This window comes from Rattus norvegicus, chromosome 1, assembly GCF_036323735.1.
Source record: "Rattus norvegicus strain BN/NHsdMcwi chromosome 1, GRCr8, whole genome shotgun sequence".
In the NCBI taxonomy this organism is placed as follows: domain Eukaryota; kingdom Metazoa; phylum Chordata; class Mammalia; order Rodentia; family Muridae; genus Rattus; species Rattus norvegicus.
This window is the reverse complement of record NC_086019.1, coordinates 129,937,086-129,957,850: the sequence shown is the minus strand read 5'-3', so window position 1 is coordinate 129,957,850 and position 20,765 is coordinate 129,937,086. Positions and strand designations below refer to the sequence as shown.

At 46.2% G+C, this 20,765-nt stretch overlaps 1 protein-coding gene across 2 annotated transcripts in view; it reads right to left on the bottom strand.

Moving 5' to 3' along the window:
- Adamts17 (ADAM metallopeptidase with thrombospondin type 1 motif, 17) overlaps window positions 1–20,765 on the bottom strand; it is a 322,369-nt gene that overhangs the window by 220,580 nt on the left and 81,024 nt on the right. For both annotated transcript variants that reach the window (XM_039094338.2, XM_218753.11), the window contains exon 7: window positions 19,981–20,024. In XM_039094338.2, the coding sequence (XP_038950266.1) occupies window positions 19,981–20,024 (44 nt within the window). The remainder of the gene's footprint in view (window positions 1–19,980; window positions 20,025–20,765) is intronic.

Genomic DNA, 20,765 nt, shown 5'->3' with positions numbered 1-20,765 from the left:
CAGTAGGTCATGGAATCTTCGCTGCCACTGAACCCGTGGTACAAAGAAACACACAAATAAAGAGACTGGCTATGGGATCCCCCCCTCTGTGGAAATTAGGGTTAGGGGGCTGTCTGGAGATAAAAGTATATGGACTTCCAGTAAAGGTGGTCCACAGAGTTGCATGGAGGCCTCTTGAGATGTAGAGAAATCAGTGGTTTGTAAAAAGGGAGCAACTGGTTAAACGTACCAGGAAAAGCAGCATCAGGATGCTGGCTTGGTTTGACCTGATGTAGTTTTCATGCAGAGTTGTAATATGACAGCGAATCACAGACAATGCTGACAGGCAGCTAGCTGTCCTGATCCTCAATGACGACAACCGTGCGGGGTTCACTCTAAGTTTTGTGACTCAGAACAATGAACCGAGACAAATACATGATGTCCATCTAACATTCCAAAGGTCACTATGATGAAGGTGATGGATGGACAGACAGCTAGAAAAGGAGTAGCTGTCTGTACCTGGCCTCTTCTGCCACAAGGGACCTCCACTGTCTGCTGTCCTCTCAATATGTCTGCTTATCAGCAGCCTCCTATGCTGCTCACCCTAGGATTTGTATGGTCTTAAGTTCAGCCTTTGCCCCAGTTCCATACAAAGCTGTTCTGCCTTCATGAAGATGGCCCCCATCTTCTGTTCTAGGAGCTGTGTCGGACACCAGCTGGTAAGGATAACAGATACTCTTACCCTTTCCCATCCACCATGTACAGGACACCAGAAGTCCCCAGGAGCTCCTTGTACTCCCACCCCACCTCACTTGCCTCCTGGTCATTACTGTTGAACCTACCAATTGTACCACATTGATTTAGAAAGCTCTCATCATACATTTCCCTCCATTCCTCTTTAAATATAGAGGAACAAAAGCTTGACTTTAAACAACAGAAGACTTGCTGGCCATGGCTAAATGGTAGAAGCAACCATCACTGTGCAGACCAGAAGTTGTGGGTGGGCAGTTCCAGACTGGTCGTGTGTGTGTGTGTGTGTGTGTGTGTGTATCTCTTTGATTAGACAGTAAACACCCAAAGGCCAGATCTCATCGGTGTGACACACCACTGTGACACTGGCATCTAACGACAGTTCATTAACCCCAGTGAATTCATTAACGAAGTGTTGCAAAGGTTCATGCAGAAATGTAGCCCCCAACTTCCTGTTGGTCCTGCTTCGAGGTGGGATCTTTGAGAGGCAATTACTGCTGAGAGGACATGAGGGTGGGGCCCCTGTGACAGCCTTAGTGACTTTATGAGAGAAGGAGGAGGGGCTAAAGTTAGCATGCTTGCTGCATATTGCCATGTGACTCTGCGTGTTGTGCTGTAACAAGAAGTCCCTTACCAGATGTCAATACCACATTCCTGGATTCCCAACCACCAGCACTTCACCCTCAGATGAGCTCTGCTGTTTACAAAGTTACCTGGCCTAGGGTAGTGTGTTACAACAACAGAAACAAGAGTTAATGGGATTGTGAGGAAGTGAGTTAGCCGGCCCCTAGAATATGTTCTTTGTCTCAAGAGAAGAGGAACGTTCAAAATGAAAGGGTGATCAGAATACAGCCATGAAAGAATGTGGGTGACGGTCTGCCCTCAGTGTGAGTGGCCACAGGAAACTGAGGAAGGGGTACATGCTGGCAAAGGCATGCCACTGAGATACCAGTCCTATAAAGCTCTTTTAAGGGCTGCATTGTCGGGGACTCTGTGCCAAAGTGACATGTCCTCCTGGCAGCCTGGGAAGGAGCCAGCAGCTCACTAGCTCTCTCATGTCCTGGTCTGCTAGCAGGCAGGTGGGGACCTGAGGGGGAGTTGCCACATCTGTGTCACTGCCCACCCCTGCCTGCCTGCCTGCGATGCTGCAGGAAGAGAAGCTGGGTGATGTCCCCATGAAGTTTCAGATTGAATCCAATGTCCACTGCTACTCCAGGCCCCTCTAGCAACCAGCATTGTCAGCAGGACGACTGATATGGTGAACAATCTCGGCTGCCAGCTTCATAGGGGGCATGGCTTTTATGAGTCATTCTTTGAATACACCAACATGGTAGGTTACCATGTCCTCAGTACACATGGGAAGCCCAAGCAGTTTGAGCTTTTGAGCAACCCAATAGTGTGAGAACAGGGCACAAAAGATTACTTCAGGCTACGAAACTCCACCCCCGGCGCCCCGCTCCCTGTAAATATCAATGCACCCATTCCAAGTGTTGACGGAAGAGATGGCTGTGAGCCAAGCTTCCAGAGGCCAGTGCTCCAATGCTACCGCGTAGTGTGAGTCTTGTGATGCCTTCCCTTGAAAATTCCAGCCTTGGAATTTCTGTTGACATCCAGGCCCCTGGGACAACCACGTTCATTTCAGTGGCCTTGGCTTCCTTATTGTATATTTTAAAAGCTGGTTCCCAGTCTTCACACAGGCAGAGGGGCTGTGGATTAGTAACTACCTCAAAGCTGTTACCACTAAACCAATTAGACACTACTTTCCTTGACCGTTATCTAAATAGGACATCCTCGGTTACCCGGAACCTATGCAATGTTCCAGAGAGGAGCACACGTTCTGTCCATGTTGCCACCCTATGCCAGACAGCACCTACACACCTCGGGAGAAGCAGATGACCAAGTTCTCTCCACCTGATCAACCAAGGGCTAACAGTTTCCTTTGAAGACCAGACAAGGACTGGGGAGATAGCTCAGCTATTAAAGTGCTGACTGAAAGCATGAGGAACTGACATCTACACAATCTACACAAATCTACATAAAAAGCTAGGCATAGTGACCTGTGCTTGTCATCTGAGTGTTGGCAATTCAAGGTAGGCAGATCCCTAAGGTTTAGCGGCCACAGCTGGCTAGTGTAACTCACTGTGTGAGCTCCAGGCCAATGAAAGACCTTATTTAAAAAAACAATGTGAGTCAGACAGTAGTGATGTATGTCTTTAATCTCAGCACTCAGGAGGCAGACACAGGCAGATATTTGTGAGTTCAAGGCCAGCTTGGTCTACAGAGCGCACACACACACACACACACACACACACACACACACACACACACACACACATTCATTTACTCACAGACAGTAAACATGAATGGCAAGGAGCCTTCCTAGGGTCAGAGTACTAGGGCCCAGAGAGTAGGTGGACTCTGTCATCCGATGAGAGACAAGCACTGCTTTCTTAGCCTGCTCTAGAGAGCCACACAAAGTCACCTGAAAGAATCAGTGTGGGGAAAAGGCATTTATCCTCGCCAGCCTCCCTCCCAGACTCAGGCAGACAGACTGGCACAGCATTTGTTAGCTCCGGCCCACTGTGCTCCACCTCTAACCATCCAGACTAGGCTAAAGTTCTAGAAACTTCCTGGCCACGCCCGCATATGCTTAGGGATAAGCAGAGCATCTTAACTGAGAAAACAGTTGACTGACACAAACATATCTCAGAGGGCGCCCATGGAGGCCACCCGCATGGTACCCATTCTTCACAGTGCCCTAATGGTGATTTTTAGGTCCTATAAGGCCCATCAGACAAGTGTCTAGAGCTGAAGGCAGGCTAAACACTAACAGAGCCTGTGTGTAACTTTCTCCAGATGTTAGTACAGAGTTGGAGGAAGAATCTATGACAGGGAGGCCCAGAGGCCAATGCCAAACCTACCAGAGGGAGGCATCTGAGGCCCGTGATCACTCCAGAGACCAAACAGGGGAGGGAATAGGTGTCATTGGAATGGTCGCCAAACAAGAGCACACTAGCCACAAGGTCCCCAAAAGATAAGGGAGTCCAACTGACCAGCAACATCTCCAGAGCGTCTGCCTTAGGCACTACCACTGGGCTAGATAGAAACGACTAGAGTTTAACATTGCTTTCAGATCAATAGCTCAACACATACTGGGGGGGGGGGGAGCTGTGTTTTAAAGGCAAGGTTTTAAGGCTTTCATGAAGGTGCCTCATGGATTACGAGAATGCTCGGAAGAAAAATAGGCACAAAAATAGAGTTCCTCACCCACACATGCACAAACACAGACATTCATCTTACCCACTGTTTATATCAAACACCCCCAGACACAGGTGTTGTGACTCTGCCTGGGGACCCAATTAGGAAGCCATCACTCTGTCTCCCAGCAGCCAGAAGACAAGAATGGTCCACAAGGGAGGAAGAGAGGGATTAGTAACATAGCAAGGTAGGTCTTGGAAGGCAGCCATCCTCTCCTCCGGGTGCTGAAAACTGCTGGCACCAGAAGGACTTGTGTTGTTGGAAACCCTTCCCAGCGGAATGCAGACTGAAGGCCCGCACATCCCAGGGCACAAATAACCCCAAACAATCTTTAAAACAAGCACCTCCATCAGGGTAGTTGAAGTACTCTGTATGGAGTACTGGTGTGCCTCGTTATTTCCCGAGCTGCGTCATGCTATGGCACGCGATGCTTTCAGTTTTGAACTCATGCCACTTATCAAACACAATGAAATCCTCAAGGCGCGTCTACTTATCATTAGATAATCCAATGGAAAGTTTAATAGAGGCCTCAGTGATATGCCTCTTGGCAGTGGCCGTCATGTTTCACCATTTGGCTTATCCTTATTTCATTAAAGGCATTCCCTGTGTACCAATGGGTCTTATGTCATAAACCAGCAGCCACTGGAACTCCCCAGACAATAATCACCTTGTCACAGGAACACCAGGCACATCTCATACACTGGGCCCAGCAGGGATGAGGGTGTGGATGATGTTGGTGGTATGGCCCTGTCTCCTTGGACCACCCGTGAGCAGGACACTTTTGCACTGGCTTTGTAAACCCATGTCTTACTGGGATTTAAAAGGCTCTCTCTGGGACGGATGTCCCACTGTCATTTCCCAGCATGCCCAGGCTTGTCTTAGGGCTGGAGGCAATTCTGCATCATTTGCTTAGCTGGCCAGCTGTGGGCTCTTCCTGAACTCATGGAATCTCATCCAAAAGGGTCTCCTATTGTCTGCTGCTTCCTTCTGAACCATGCAGGCACGCTTCCTGGCCTCGGATTCCTCCCTGATGGTATTATGTCATCCTACAGCCATCCTGGGGAGTGACCTCTCCTCAGTCCTCATCACTTTCCTGCCTTTGAGCCTAATCAGGGCTGAGCACAGATACAAAATAAACCCCTGGCCCACTTCTCTTTCTCTGTCTCCACGCTTATGTCCCGAGCCTTCATCTAACTTATGAATTAGACTTATTCCAGAACTTACTAGATTCACAAAATGAATAGGGGTGACCCTGGCCTCACTTGGATTGTCTTAAGAGTGAACAGATGAAGTAATGAGGAAACTTTATGTTCTTTGTCGTACAGATAGAAGAACTGGATGGGGCTGGGGTACCTGGCCCATTGGCAGCTCCAGATTCATTAAAAGTTTCAGAAAATGGAGCTCTCTCAGGAGAGCCAACGACAACTGGCCCAGTTCTAGAAAGCAATCCACCTCACTGGGACTGTTGGCTCCGGAGGGAGTCACAGCAGAGGCTGGCTGCTTTTGTGGCCACTTCTACCCTCAAAGTCTCATTCCCTTCAACAGAGTGAGGAGAGGCTAAAGGCCTGGCGTGGACCCAGGCTCTGGAAGTCTCAGGGATGCAAAGGGACTCAAGACCTGTACTCAGGGACTACTAGACTACCCAGTCACACAGGTTCTAAACATCGTCCAGCAACCCAGCTTTCTTCTGAAAATATACCCGTGGGATGGAGGCGTCCGGTCATGTCTACCTTTCTCCACTGTTTCTCAGTACTGAGGGTTTCACCTCAGTGAGCAGTGGGGTATCCCTGCTCAGTTCTTCTGTGTAAACCATACAAGTCACCTGCCCCCAACACAAGCCTGTTTCCTGAGTGACACATACAGTGTGTCCATGTCTGGCCCCACTAACTCCTCATGGCAGTTTTTGATGTGGAGACACCAGGATAGGTATATTTAAAGAACTGTTATACTTATTAATTGCCCAAGGTCTCAGAGCAGAGGACTACTTATGTCCCACAAATGGAAGGGCACACTCTTAACCCTAGTGGCACACTAATTTTCTTTCTCAAAGGGAAGATGTTTAGATTATCTTTCTTATTCCCATGACCAAAGACTTGAGAAGAAACAATTTCAGGGAGGGAGGGAGAGGCAAGAGAGGAAGAAGGGACTTGTGGGTTAAAAGCATACAGCACACATCTGCAGAAAAAAAAGTCAATAGAATGTCAAGTTAACTACTACATTTTGGCTCCACACTACTGGGAATAGCATCCAGTCAAGAGCCTTGAGCATGGTAGATAAGCCTCTGACACTGAACCATATTCCCAGGCACTAAGCAGTTCATAAGACTCACACACCCTTTCCTATAAGGTAGGCGGGCTCTGTGATAAATGCTGCCTTTTGGTCTCATGCTTCATCCCCGTCACTTCGTTTGCTGTCCCTAACACAGTTATACCCAGGAGAGAAGGGAAATGGGAAAGTCTTATGCCCCAGGTCTCACGATGGTAAAGAGACCTATCCCCAAGGGTCACCTCCTCCCAGTCATTCCCCTCTTCCCTTAGCCCTGTCTATAGACCCTGCATTCTTAGCTCCTGTGGACTTCCACACGTAGTGCTTGTAGAACTGGGTGTGGGCAAACATGGCCTCTTTCTCCACACACTGTCTTACAGGTTCCTTTTCCAAGATGAAAACCTCTTGGGGTTGGGACTTTATCTCGGAACTTATGTTTATCTTGGCAGTCAGAGCTCTATGGCTCGGGAACCGCCGCAACCGGCCTGTGAGGCTGACCCCAGGGACTCCCCAGCCTCTCTGCTGCCTCTCTGGGAACCCGTCCATTTAATCAGCAGCCGAGCCAAGGAGAGAGATGAGCCATCGTGGCTGCTCCTGAATCCCACCCCCCTCCACCCCCTTTGCACAGCTGTTTTGTCCTGTTTGATTTTGTAACCATGGGGTACAGGAGACAATAGAAGATATCTGGAATATTATGAAAGCAAACAGGAGAAGGGCAGCAGGAACTTGGGGGAAAGAAGCGTTCCATTCAACTGGTGTTTAACATGGAGTAGCACTCTGGGGGCTGTGAGAAGAGAGCCTTGGGCTGTACAATGACAGCTCTTGTCCATGCCTCCTGCTGCAGCCACCTGAGAAGCGGAGGCCAACAGAGGTGTGGGAAGAGCATCTGGCTACAGCTTCTGATGTCTGCAGAGATAGGAGCTGATTCCAGCTGCCACCCCCAGTGTGTGCGTGTACTGGGAAGAAAGGCAAGGGCACTGGGGGCTTCCCGGTTTTCCTCTTCACGTTTTTGTTTGTTTGTGTGTTTTGACTGTCCTGTCAGGCCAGGTATTAAACATACATGCTTCATATAAGCTGAGAGTGCCTCTGTCATGGCGCACGCACGTGCATGCGCACACACAGGATAGCAACACAGAGAAACAGGCATTCTGCCTATTGAAAACAGGATTTAGATCAGTGTCTATGACAGTTGACTACACACTCACTACAGTGCCTGTGACCACATGGGATGCTGACCCAGATCTGGCTAAAGGGATCCTAATACATCAGGGTTGAAGGAAAAATATTGAGGATTTCCAGAATTTTCCAAACTTTTGCTGATGCTTTGGCCCTTAGGTCTGAATTTTCTTTTCTTTCTCCACTAACACAAAGGCACCCAGAACCCCATCCTGGGGTTGAACAGAGGACACTGAAATCAGGTTAATGTAGCCCATACCTGGTGACACATCTAGGAAGAGGAGGAGAATGACTCTGGGATAGGTGGCTTGTATTAGCTCTCATAATGGATTCATGTTAACTTTCTCAGGTTAAGAGTGCTTCTGAGATTAACGTGCATGTGAGCCACTCTAGGGCTCCTTACAACAGTGCTGGGCCCCAGTTTCGGGCACCAGATTTTAGGGACTTAGGTGGCACAGTTAGTTAGCATTAAAGCTGTTGATTCGGGAACCACAGTTCAAGAACCCCTGCCCTCTGTTATTGTCTGAGGGTCCTTTATTTCCATGTGGTGGTTTATTTTAAAACAAACCTGGCATGGACGGCCTGATTCTAGAGAAGCTTGCTCTCTGTTTACTGTCATTTCACTGTGGCTCGTGTGCATGTCTTAAACATTTACCCTTTCACAAAAGGCAGCGATGATGTGGGTTTCCGAGCTCCTTCCCACGTGTTCCTGGTTGTGCCTGGAGAGCTCTCACAGCTGACCCGGATTAGAGATGGTAACCAAACAGCTCCCCCAGGACTGTGGATGTCCATGTTCATTAGGACACTGACTCACATGCAAGGAATTACTGTGCCCCAGTGTCCTGCCGCCTCATCAGATTTTCCATGAATCTGGTGTCAGTCTTCAAGAGAGGCAGGGTGGGGGAAGGCGTGGTGGAGAGCCACAGCCTGTGCTGTGATTTGAACAGGAACAGGCTCAATTCTGCTACTGACGGTGGGTTCCGAGCTCTTCGTGGTCTTCTTGCTTCTATGCAAGGAGCAAAGGAATTGGGGACCAGGACTAAGATTGTGTGGAAGAGCTGCCCACCCAGGAAGCCACGGCGTCCAACCCTTGCTGTGATTTCACAGATTAATTTTAGTTTGTTAACTCAGGACTTCTAGAAGCCCTGGCAAGCCACAGGTACTGATTACAAGTGCTTTTCGAAATGTCCCTTCTCTGAAAAGCCTTTGGCCACACCACCTAAAGTTTCAGATCTCACATCATCAACTGCCTTCGCTCCTTTACCATCTACCTGCATCCAGACTCTATAGTCTCCTTATTGCTAGTTTGGTGCTGAACATCTTACAAATGCCCATGTGTTAAAGGCTTGGTCCCAGCTTGACACTACTGGGAGAAATGTGGCCTATTGGGGGACGTTAGGTCATTAGGGTATGCCCTTCAAGGGATGTGAGATGTTGGTTTCTTTCCTGCTTTGATGTTTATGTGCCTGCGTGTGCTTGCTCCCTGTCTCCCAACCATGCATTTTTCTTCCTCTCTTCGAACATGGTGAGGGGTTTTGCTCCGTCATGAATTGTCACCATGAGGTGACATCCTCCCAAATGGGCCAACTAAGCATTAATAGAAACTTGTATGAGCTATGAGTAGAAACATCTTTTCTCTGGGGCTGGAAAGTGGCTCAGCAGTTAAGAGCACTTGCTGCTTACAGAGGATGAGAATACAGATTTGGTTCCCAGTACCCACATGGCATAGCACAACTCTCTGTAAGTCCAGTTTCGGGGGAGCCAATGCCTTCTGGCTTGTTGAGAGTATTGGTAATGGAAAACTAACACACTCACTGATCATCATGGAAGCCCCACCTGCTCCCCACTGTAACACACTCCACAAGAATGGGAGTCCTGACCTGTTTTGTGCATTGGCATTCACAGGGCTAGAGTGGTACCTGGAAGGGACTCAACCCTGCCAATGTGAAAAAGCAGAGTGTGTCTGCAAGGATCGAGATCCATCAGAAAAATACTTCACAGTATAAGGACATAGAAATGAAGCAAGTATAGGGGAAATAGTAATGGGCAATTTAATTTGCTGATGTAAGAAATGAATGGACACAGGGATGGCAAAATGGGCTAGGAATGAAATCCTCAGGCATCACAACGAGTTAGCTGGCCTCAGCTTTACCACTCATGAGTGAGGTAATTTCACATGAGACGTATATCCTTTTAGTGCCTCAGTTTCCCCATGGGATAACAAAATAAAGCCTTAATTTAAAAGATTTATTGAAGGCTAGTGTAGTTTGTATAAGAATGGTGCCCGTGGGCATATATATATATATATATATATATATATATATATATATATATATATATATATGCTTAGTCATGAGAAAATGGCACTATTTGAGGACTAGAAGCTGTGGCTTGCTGAAGTAAGTGTTGCCCGATTGGAGGAAGTGTGTTACTGTGGGTGGGCTTTTGGGTTTCAAAAGCCAATTAATGCTAAGCCCAATTCTGTCACTTGGCCTGGGAACAAGGATGCAGCTCTCAGCTATGTTCCAGGACCATGAATGCTACCATGATGATAGTGGACTAAACCTCTGAAATTGTAAGCCAGCCTCAATTAAATGTTTCTTGTTTATAAGAGTTGCTTTGGTGTCTCATGGTGTCTCTTCACAGGAGCAGAGACTAAGATAGTTAGGGAGATGGCTCTCTTGGACCAAAGCTCTTCAACTTCCCAAGGACAAATTAAAGTTGACTTAGCTCTTGACACCATTCATTCCCTGGCATCTAATATGGTGAACTGTGCTGATGCTTCCCGTGTTTTGATATTAAATGTCTCCCAAATGCTTTGTCCTAGAGGCTTAGTCATGAGTCTGTGATGATATTGGGAGTCGGTGGAACCTGTAGAGGATGAAGTTAGGGAATATAACCTTAAACGATATTGGGAACACAGGCCCGTCCTCCCTGTCTCTTCCTCACCATACAATACACAGCTTTACTCTAGCATGCGCTCCCCACCATGATGGTCTGTCTCAGGCCCCCATCTCATGTCAGCCAACTACAGGATCAAACCTATGAAACTTCAAGTTAAGCCTCTTCTGATCTCTCTTAACTTTTTTTTTTTTATTTTGAATTTTGTTTCTGACAAAATCTTGCTGGGTAGATTTTAAGATCTAAGCAGACCTAGAACCTAGACTGACCTTGAATTCAGGAATCTCCTGCCTTAACCCCTCCCTGTAACTGCTAGGATTACAGATGTGTCCCACCACATCAGACTGCTTCTCGTCCATTTTAGTTTACTTTCTCAGGCATGTTGTCACAGACAGAGAGCCCATACATGTGTTGCCTCTAACCAATAGGAGACATGGGATGAGTAAGGAATAAGAAGGGTTAATGTGAGCTCTGAAGGGACCTCTCTTCATATTGAGGGAACGAGCCATAGAGGACGACTCCGGAGCCATGGATCCAGCAGCAGGCCCGTGCTTTGATATCTAGTGATCCACCAGGCTTCTTGACTTGCTGAGCATCATAGAAGGACCAAAGTTTGTCACCAGGGACAACTCTAGGCCTGTACGAGTCCAGGGATGGCAAAGCAGAATTAGTTCTCCCACATTGAGCACCTTGCAGTTTACCAAATGCAAAGCTCTCCCTTTCCTTCGCTCTGTTGTCCTTTTACGGAGCCGCTCAGAACCCCAAGTCCTAAGAGCCCATTCGAGCCGCTCATCCCCCAGTCCTCCCGTGTGTATTGGGTGCACATTCAATATCTCTGTTTTCCTTTTGTTTCTCTGGGATACTTAAGATGAATGAGGGAGGGGGAGTTAACGTTGCCCGCTCTGTAAGGCCAAGGCTACTTGTCATTCTCCTCTAAAATCGTTCAAAATTCCAACTGTGTCCTTAACTCTGCAAGTTCTGAGAGGTGGGGGTGCGACCTGCCAAGTCTTCAGGGTTTGGAGATCTCAAAGCTTGAAAAGCACAGGATCTTAGATAGGGATGCAGACGGGAGTTTCTGAACCAAGCGCTGCCAAACAGAACCAATTCCAGTGCCCCAGTACTCGTAATTCCTCCTGTAATACCCAGTTTCTGGGACTGTGGCTGCCAATTCCTTGGGTAACCTTAGGATGATCAAAGAAGAAAGATCTCCAAGCACTGCTCATAGGAGGTTTGTAAGCACAAAATATCACACATCACTTCCAATCTCCTTCCACTGGGCAGAAGGTTGCTGTTGGCTCTTGCCAGGAAGACTGAGAAATTTAATCTCCCAAGGGGGTGTGGGGGGAGGAATTCTGTCAATGTCAGCTAACATTATTTACCGTAATACCCTGGGCTATGTGACAGGTCCTAAGTATGATTCAGCCCAGCCTTAACCAACCATGGCTCAGTCCATCCCGAGACACGGCCAGTCCTTTCTCTAATCATAGCACACCCTCTCCTGAAATAAGGCTCATCTCTTCATTAACTATGACATAGTTTATTCCTGTTTGTGATGTTTTTGATCACACTCACCCATGCCAATCCCTGCATGCAAGATATTTACATTATGATTCATAACATTAGAAAATTAGTTACAAAGTAACAATGAAATGATTTTATGCTTGGGGACCACCACAACATGAGGAACTTCATTAAAGGGTCACCGCAGTAGGAAGGTTGAGAACCACTGCCTTAGATGAACTATCTCTGGGCCTCCCAAAGCACTCAGATTTCTTAAATTGTATATGTGAAGAAGTCGAGGTTAAAAATTCAGGGCCAACTTCCATTTTTTTCGAGAGAGAATTGAGAGTTCTTTACTTTATAAACTCACAGTGGCCAAGGGAGCCTGGTAACTGTCTAAATGATGGTGTAAGCTATAAGTTGCAGCTCTGAGCCTTGAGGGTCAACCGATGCTGGCCTGTGGTCAGTTCCCAGCACCGCAGTGGCCTCAGTGGCTGACCTCATATCTTTATAACAGGAATCCAACTGCTGAGCATCTCCAGGGAAAGTGAGCTCAGGGCTAGACAAAAGGGCAGTTTTATTGCCAGACTACAGTGTGTACCTCCCACTGTCCAAAAATGTCAGTGAGCCATGTGGTCTAACTGAGCCCCATTCTCTAAAGCCACACAGCGCAGACAACCAAAAAGAAACCTTGGAAACATTGAAAAGACTTTACTTTAGCTCCAGCATCCCTTCCTACGGTGCTCGCCCTCTCTTTGTCCTGGTTCACTTTTCCAGCAGGCAAACTGCCACTCCATGCACTGCCCACACCCCAGCTAGAGCCCCATTCTTCCTTCCAAAGAGAAAGGACTTCCCTCTACCTGGAAACTGTTCTTCAAAGGAAGTCACCTTAAGAAAAATTCTACAGAATCAAATCTACAGTTTCTTTTGTCACCTCACCTAAAAAACAAACAAACAAACTAACTAACTAACTAACTAACTAACTAATTAACTAACTAACTAACTAACTTACATAAATGCCACCATGGCCAACTAAACACAACACAAAACATCATATTAACCACTTCTCATTGTGCAGGTCAGTGACAATATATCCATTTACACAATCGCTCAATCATACTGTTCTGATGCTGTTTTTGATGCTGTGATAAAAGGTAATTGAGGGATAAAGGGTTCATTTGGCTTACGGTTCCAAGTTATTACTCATCAATGTGATGAAGCCAAGGCAAGAACTTCATCACTTCAACAGTCAAGAGCAGAGAGAGAAATGAATGTGTGCATGCCTCTAGGGCTTAGCTCACTTTTTCTATTCTTATACAATCTAGGACCCAACCTCAGGGAATGATGCTGCCCACAGTGGGCTGTGTCTCCCTATATCAATTAACCAAGAAAACCCCCCAGAGAAGATACCTAAGGTCAACCCAATCCAGAAAATCCATCATTGAAATCCCACCATCCCAGTGATGATCATCCCAGTGATCCTACCTCGGGTCAAGTTGATGATTAAAGCCAACCACCATGACCACCAATGAGCTTTGAATTTTCATCTTGTGAAACTGAAACTTTAGGCTACTATGGAATAGCTGACTCTTTCTCCCTCCTCCCAGCCCCTGGACACAACCATTTTCTGTCTCTATAAATATTCACTGGGTGCCTTATACCTGTGCACATGCTTTTCTAACATAGCTCATTTGCTCAGCATCATGCCCTAGAGGCTCACCCATGATGTAGTCTGTGTCAGAATTGTCTTTTGTTTTATGGTTGGCTTTCTATCCCACCATATGTACATACGGCACTGCATTTATCTATCCATAGATGGACACTGAGTGCTTCCACCTTTTGGCTCTCAGGAATACTGCTGCTACGAACACAAGTGTGCAAACATCTGTTTGAGTACCTGCTCTTGTTTGTGTCTTTTTTCTTTTTTGGCATTCTGCTTTGCACTTTAACCTGGGGAGAGAAAACACTGTTCTGTTTTCCATACAAGACGCAAATATCCCCATGACCACCAGCGGTGCACAAGAGTCTTCACTTCTCCATTGCCTCAGCATTGGTCATTTCCTGGCTTTGGATGGGATGGTTTTTAGATTTTTTAAAAATTACATATGTGTTCCATATGTGTACAGGTGCCTGAGGTGGGCAAAAGAGGGTGTCAGGGCCCCTGAATTAGACAGGTAGTGAGCCATCCAACATGGGTGATAAGAACCAAACCTGGGTCTTCTGTATATGTTCTTAACCTCAGATCCTTCCCTCCAGGCCTCCTTCCTGACTCTTGACAACCACTGAATTAGTAGAGTCATCCCCTTTATCCTCTTAGGAACCCTGAGGATTATTATTTCCATTGTATAGATGAGTTCACATCTAGCAATGGGAGGTAAATCACAAAGGTTGTTGCGGAAGCGAGATGTGAGATCAGACCTAACTGTAGAACCAGTGTCCTGACCACAGGACTGAGCTTGTGCCTGTCCCCTCTTCCAATGAGTGGCCCTTAGTAGGAATCGCCTTCACTGTTGAGTTGATGGGGCTCTGCAGATGGCTACAGGGGCCATGAGGGGCAGCATACAGTAAACTGTTGTGGGGCTCTTCTCTGGCTTTCAGTCTCGAATTTCCCAGGCTTCTTCCAACTTAGCACAGAAGGCTTTGCTGCTGTGGAGCTCCTTGGTCTCCATACCCAACACCCACCGCATGCTCTGTTTATGTGACTTCTCATGAGCTACAATAGCTGTCTTACAAAACAGAATTCTCACACAGTCTCTTTCCCATGGTTATCTCTGTTTCTCCAGTCCACTAGAGGACTTGCTCACTTGATTTTAACAAACGTAAAAAGGATCATGATTCAAGTAAGAACAATTCTCTAACATGATAAAGAATGGTGCTGATTGTAAAGTGTTCCCGTGGCTAAGAGGAGCACCGAGGGGACAAAGAGGCCCCTCTGACAACGATCACACCAGAGCCATGCTAACAAGGAAATGGTGGTGAGTTTTGGCCTAACACCAATGTCCCCCTGTCTTGTGTCTGACCTGAGATCATGATGCATTTGGAGTCTTCTCACAAGCTTGGCTGGATACAGTGACCTAGAGATGTATCAGCCTCAACCTCCACCCTTGAGGAATAATACCTTTAAAGGGGAACAGTGTGCTAGAATATAACTCTTGCACAATAAGGCTCAGGGATCACTGTGGAAGGTGGGAAGGAAAGATCTGGAAATGTGATATGAGACTGTTTCCTAGGAGTGTCAGAAGCTATGCACATAAAGTCCTCCACATGACTGTCCAAACATGAGCTAGATAAGGGCAATAATTGACATGCTAAAGTAGACAGGGGAAAGACCATAAGGCCCCAACCTTACACAAAGGAGTATGGACAACAAAGGAACACTGGCAGCTAGAAAAGTGGTCCTCCCTAGGCAAGAGCACACCAATTGGTTGTCTAATATCACATGGTCAGCCCTGGAAACCACACATGTAAGTAACATTATATGGACTGAACAGCTTGATGTATGTATTTGGGGAGACAGAGAGAGAGAGAGAGAGAGAGAGAGAGAGAGAGAGAGAGAGAGAGAGAGAATGAATTAATGAAAAGAGAGGCTATGAATTTAAGAAAGAGCAAGCAGGGGTATCTGAAACGGTTTGAAGGAGGAAAGGAAAGGAGAACATGATATCGTATGCTATCATATTATAATCTCAAAATGTGACAGAGAGATTAATATCTTTAAAGGCAATGGTATTGCTGCCCTGCACAGTCAATGTCCAAGTCTACGTTTCATGCCCTCAGTTGGACACCCTGAGTGTTGAACATCTGTGCTTCTTCAGCCTCCTTGCTTTCTAATTCCAAAGGCACAACCACGTGCTTCATTGGTCTCTAGCTCCAAAACTAAACATTGGTTGGTTCCACATCTCAAAAAGACTGACAGACATCCATCCCATGGAAAAACATACACCTGCATTTTCACCCTTATCTAATATAGTCCACCCTCATGGAATCTTAGAAGAGAACCTGACAGAAAAAATGAGTCAAGGTGAACTTGGTCCTCCAGGGCAAGTGGTTTCAGGTATGGACGCCCAGACACATTCCAAACGCAGAGGGCTTACACTGAAGAATAGCTTTCAAGCCAGCCAGGTCTCCTCAGGAGGCTCTTACAAGAATGAGCTGAGGACTGAGAGAACTCACAGGTATAAACAAAGCAGACGTAGGAAGTACACATTGCACGCTCCAATCTGCACACTTGCACCAGGTATGTACATGTGTACGTGTGTGTCTATATGCACATGTACACATTTACTTACACTTTTTCCAGCCATCATTCTCCTAGGCCATGCTGGCAATAGCCATATGGGGAGACAAGGGCAGGATGAACCTGGGGCTACCCACATTCTCCTTCGTTCTGAAACATGGTAGCCCTTACACAGGGCCTGTTGAAAGACTTTATCCCAGCATAAGCACAAGCTAATACACATTTTAAATGGCCCCTACCAACATTTAAAGTGTGTTAAGGAATGAGTTGCTGTGGAGTAAAATATGCACTTTTTGGCTTTCCCAGAAACTTTCCCCACCACATTTTAAAAACTAGTTCTTCGAGAAATTTGTAGAACCTATTTTGGTCATATTCACTCCTTTCCTGACTCCTCTCAGAGGTCCCCTTCCACGCCTGCCCAATTGATAGCCTACCTTTTTTTTTCTTTTTCTTTCTTTTTTTTTTCTTTTTCAGAGCTGGGGACTAAACCCAGGGCCTTGCGCTTGCTAGGCAAGCGCTCTACCACTGAGCTAAATCCCAACCCCTAGCCTACTTCTTTTAAATTATGTCAAGATGATGGATGTGTGGCCCTCCACTAAGAAATCCAACTGGAACATGATACACAATACAACAATTCAATAGAATACTACGTCTGTACCTAACTCTTGTGAATATATGCTGTATTTCTAAAATAGGTATAAGGAAGATACATACATACATACATACATACATACATACATACATCATACATACACACACTCACACACACACACTTATACACACACTCACACAGCACAAACACACACTCACACACTCACACACTCACACTCATACACATACACACACACACTCAGACACACTTATACTCACACAGCACACAGACACACACACTCACACACACAGTTACGCACACATTCACACAGCACACAGATATACACACTCACACACACAGTTACACACACATTCACACAGCACACAGATACACACACACACACTCACACACACACACTCAGACACACTTATACTCACACAGCACACAGATACACACACTCACACACTCACACTCATACACACTCACACTCACACATACACACACACTCAGACACACTTATACTCACACAGCACACAGACACACACACTCACACACACAGTTACACACACATTCACACAGCACACAGATACACACACTCACACACTCACACTCACACACACACTCACACACACTCACACAGCACAGGAGATTGTCAAATCCTAATTATAAGTACCAGTAAAACTGGCAAGGGGAAGAATTTGTCAGAGCCTGGAGGATCTGCCCAGTGACAACAAATACACAATTAGATGTGAAGCTTTTACTTCTCTATTCTGTCAGAATAGAGCCAAATCACAAGGTGAGGAAGAGTCTAAAACGGTGGGACATCCACAGGACCAAGATGAAATGCACAACATCTAACCTGGGCCATTCAAACGAATTACCTCAGGGAGGCAGACACAGGTGCTCCTCCACCTGGGATGAAGTTGTGTCCAGATAAAGAATCAAAAGACGCTACCAGATTAGTAGAAAGGCCATTAACTGGTTTATCTCTCTTTGTAAAAATGAAAAATGACCAGAGTCTTAGAAAGGACACACAGTGGGAGGGAAGAGGCAGAGCAGCCCATCCCTCAGGTAACCCCCTGCCACCTTGTGAATGGTCACACCCTGTCCCTGCCATGAGAAGACATGCCTCTTTAGGAACTGGCACACATGTGCCAGTGACGTCACATAAGGACATCAGATACCACCTGGTGATGTGCGGCTGTCACAAACAGCCTGAAAGTATCAGATTCCACAGGGTGAAGAACTGACACCCCCCATATGACATCCCCATATGACAGATTTTGAAACAGAGCTTTGAGAAATATAATTAAATAAGGTTAAATGATGCCATAAAGGTGGGCCCTAATCCAGTGTGACTGATGTCCTCATAAAAAGAAAGAGATCAGGAACACAGAGAAGTAAGAGAATGGTGTGAAGGCAGCCATCCGCAAGGCCTGGAGAACCCCCCATAGGAAACCAGACACCTGAAGATAACTGGACCTGGACCAGTGGCCTTCAGAACTGCGAAGCCTAATATTTAGTTACCTGAGATACCCAGGGCCTTGCAGCATTTTGTGATGAAAACTATCATGGGAAAAGTATTTAAAGAGGTATGAACTACCGAGTAGACGAGAGAAAGACACTTGATTAGAATTAGGTGCTTAATCTTCCACAAGGGGAGGGGTTCATTATCGTAAGGATATGTATGTGTTTGTAGACTCACAATAAACCGAAAGGTAGCTATCAATCATTGAGAAGCGCATGCTCCAGTGCCTATTATCCACAGACACGAAGCTTCTTTCATCTGCATTCATCCCTTCCCTGTGATATATTAGCCCCATAACATGGTGCAAAAGCCTCTTGAGTTCTCAGCCAGGTGCTGCAGAACACATGGCACGGAGACCCAGGGTCAGCTCTGCACAGCACAGAGGCTTCTGGGGAATCAGGAAGTATAGGGCAAGTGCTAGGTGAGAAATTAATACCGTCTGAGCCTAGGCCAGGAGCCGGTGCAGGGTGAGGCAGATGCATCCTCCAGAAAGGACTATGAACCCAGGAAGGAGCCCCATTCCAGCACCACAACACACTTCCCTGTAACTTCACATCACCTGGCTCAGCTTACGCCACGAGCAAAACAAGGCTGGCATTGCCTTTGCCCAGGGATTCCATCATGGAACCAGTCCTAAGGGGCAAAGCCCAGATATCTACAGGCTGAATTTTGGTATCTTGCTCTCTGATCTGTTTTGAAGACTGATGAAGTAAAAGAATGAAATAGCCATAAACTGCAGCATGTAGAATAAACGTTGGCTATCATCATTCCAGATTTTGAAGGGCCCCATTAAATCACCTAATCAAGGTCGTCATTGTACGTGTTAAGAAAGTTGAGTCACCCAGTTCAGTCACATGGAGTTGTAACAGAGGCCAAGGTTGCCCAGCACTGAGACTCTATGGTAACAGGTTGCTGACATCTGAACCGTACAATGTTAGATATGATGTCAACCCTATCTGGCTTCCCATCAGTATTTCTGTAATTCAAAGCACATGAGCATATGAGATTCCTAACTTTCCTTTGGGTAATCTGCTCCCTCCCTGTGTGTGAGAGCGGGTGATACAGAGGGATGCTGGGGATGACTCCTCCATCAGACAGGTATTCTGCCCACGCTTTAAAGAAGCTTTCTGGTTTTGTTGGCTAGTTGGGGTTTTGTTTGTTTGTTTGTTTTCCAAGAAAGGGTTTCTCTGTGTATCCCAGCTGCCCTGGCATTTGCTTGGTAGACCAGGCTGACCTCAAACACAGAGATCTGGCAAACTCTGCCTCCCGAGTGCTGGGATTAAAGGTGTGCACTACCACACCCAGCAGAAGGAAGGTTTCTACATGAATCCTTTAAGAACGTAAGGGCCATTCAGGTATCACTGAAAACAGTAAAGGAAGAAGACCTACATGTGAGGGGCAGGTGAGAAAGAGAAGAAAGATAACCTGTGTTTCTCCACATCTGTATCCACATCTAGGTATTGTTTAGACTAGACAGCAAGCTTCAGGACAGACAAGCTGCTGAGAGACGATTATACTCTCAACTGCAGACATCTTGGAGTTAGCTACCTGGAAGCTCTGGCCCTTGATTTGACTGTTATAATATTCTTTCTCAACCTATTATCTAGGTGCCTTCTGTCATAGGCAGTCCTCAAAACGCACTTGAGGAAGAAGTACAGTATAGTCAAGGAACCAATTTACCAGAAGAGAGGGAACAGAAAATACTAAGCTTGTTTGGGGAGGCGGCGGAAACTCCTTCAGACTACAAGTCCCATGATGCATCATCTCTTTGAATCATTGTCAGAGTTGTAAACTTACCAACGGTGTCACAAGGTTCATCTTTGTGAACGCAGAAATCTGTCCTAAAAAACAAAGGAAAAGAAAAGATACAGTCCGATGTATGTGGTACTCTGCAAGAATAGGAGAGGAAAATCCCATACTAATATTGGTTGGTGATCCTGTCAGGTTGCTTTAATTTAGACAAAATAACAATGTCTGTCAAAAGTAAGCCATCTATGGCAGCTCTAAATGGGAAACTCAGTAAGCATATGAATGAACCCCATATTAATTTTTTTTGTATTTATCTGTGAAGTGTCCATGCATGTGCCATAGCACACAGGTAGAACTCAGGCCATCAGGCTTGATAGCAGACACCTTTACACACTGAGCCACCTCACCAGCTCAGAAGTCCCTCTTACAGCTGAACTTCGCCATACTCAGCTGTTGGAAAGAAGTTATTCTTTCAAAAGTTGAAAAAGCTAAAAAGGCCTTTTTGATCAGAGATAATCAGTTACGAGTCAACTGTAGTGGTATTTCAAAGCTACTGAACTAGGACAGCAGTAAGGACCATTCCTTATATCCATGGCAAGGCAACAAGAAGACATTTCTAAAAAAAATCATTTTTAAAGTTCTCGGAGATCTCCTAGGTGTGCAGTTGAGGATGAGTGAAAAGGTACGGAGCCTGTTCCAGCCCTGTGGGTTCACAGTCACCTCTCTTGATGAGATAAAGGATTGAGCCCAGCTTTTCCACCGACAAACATCCACAGGCTTCCCTCTAAAAGTCCGGGTGAGTAACCACCACAGAGCCCTGGTGAGTTCAGCAT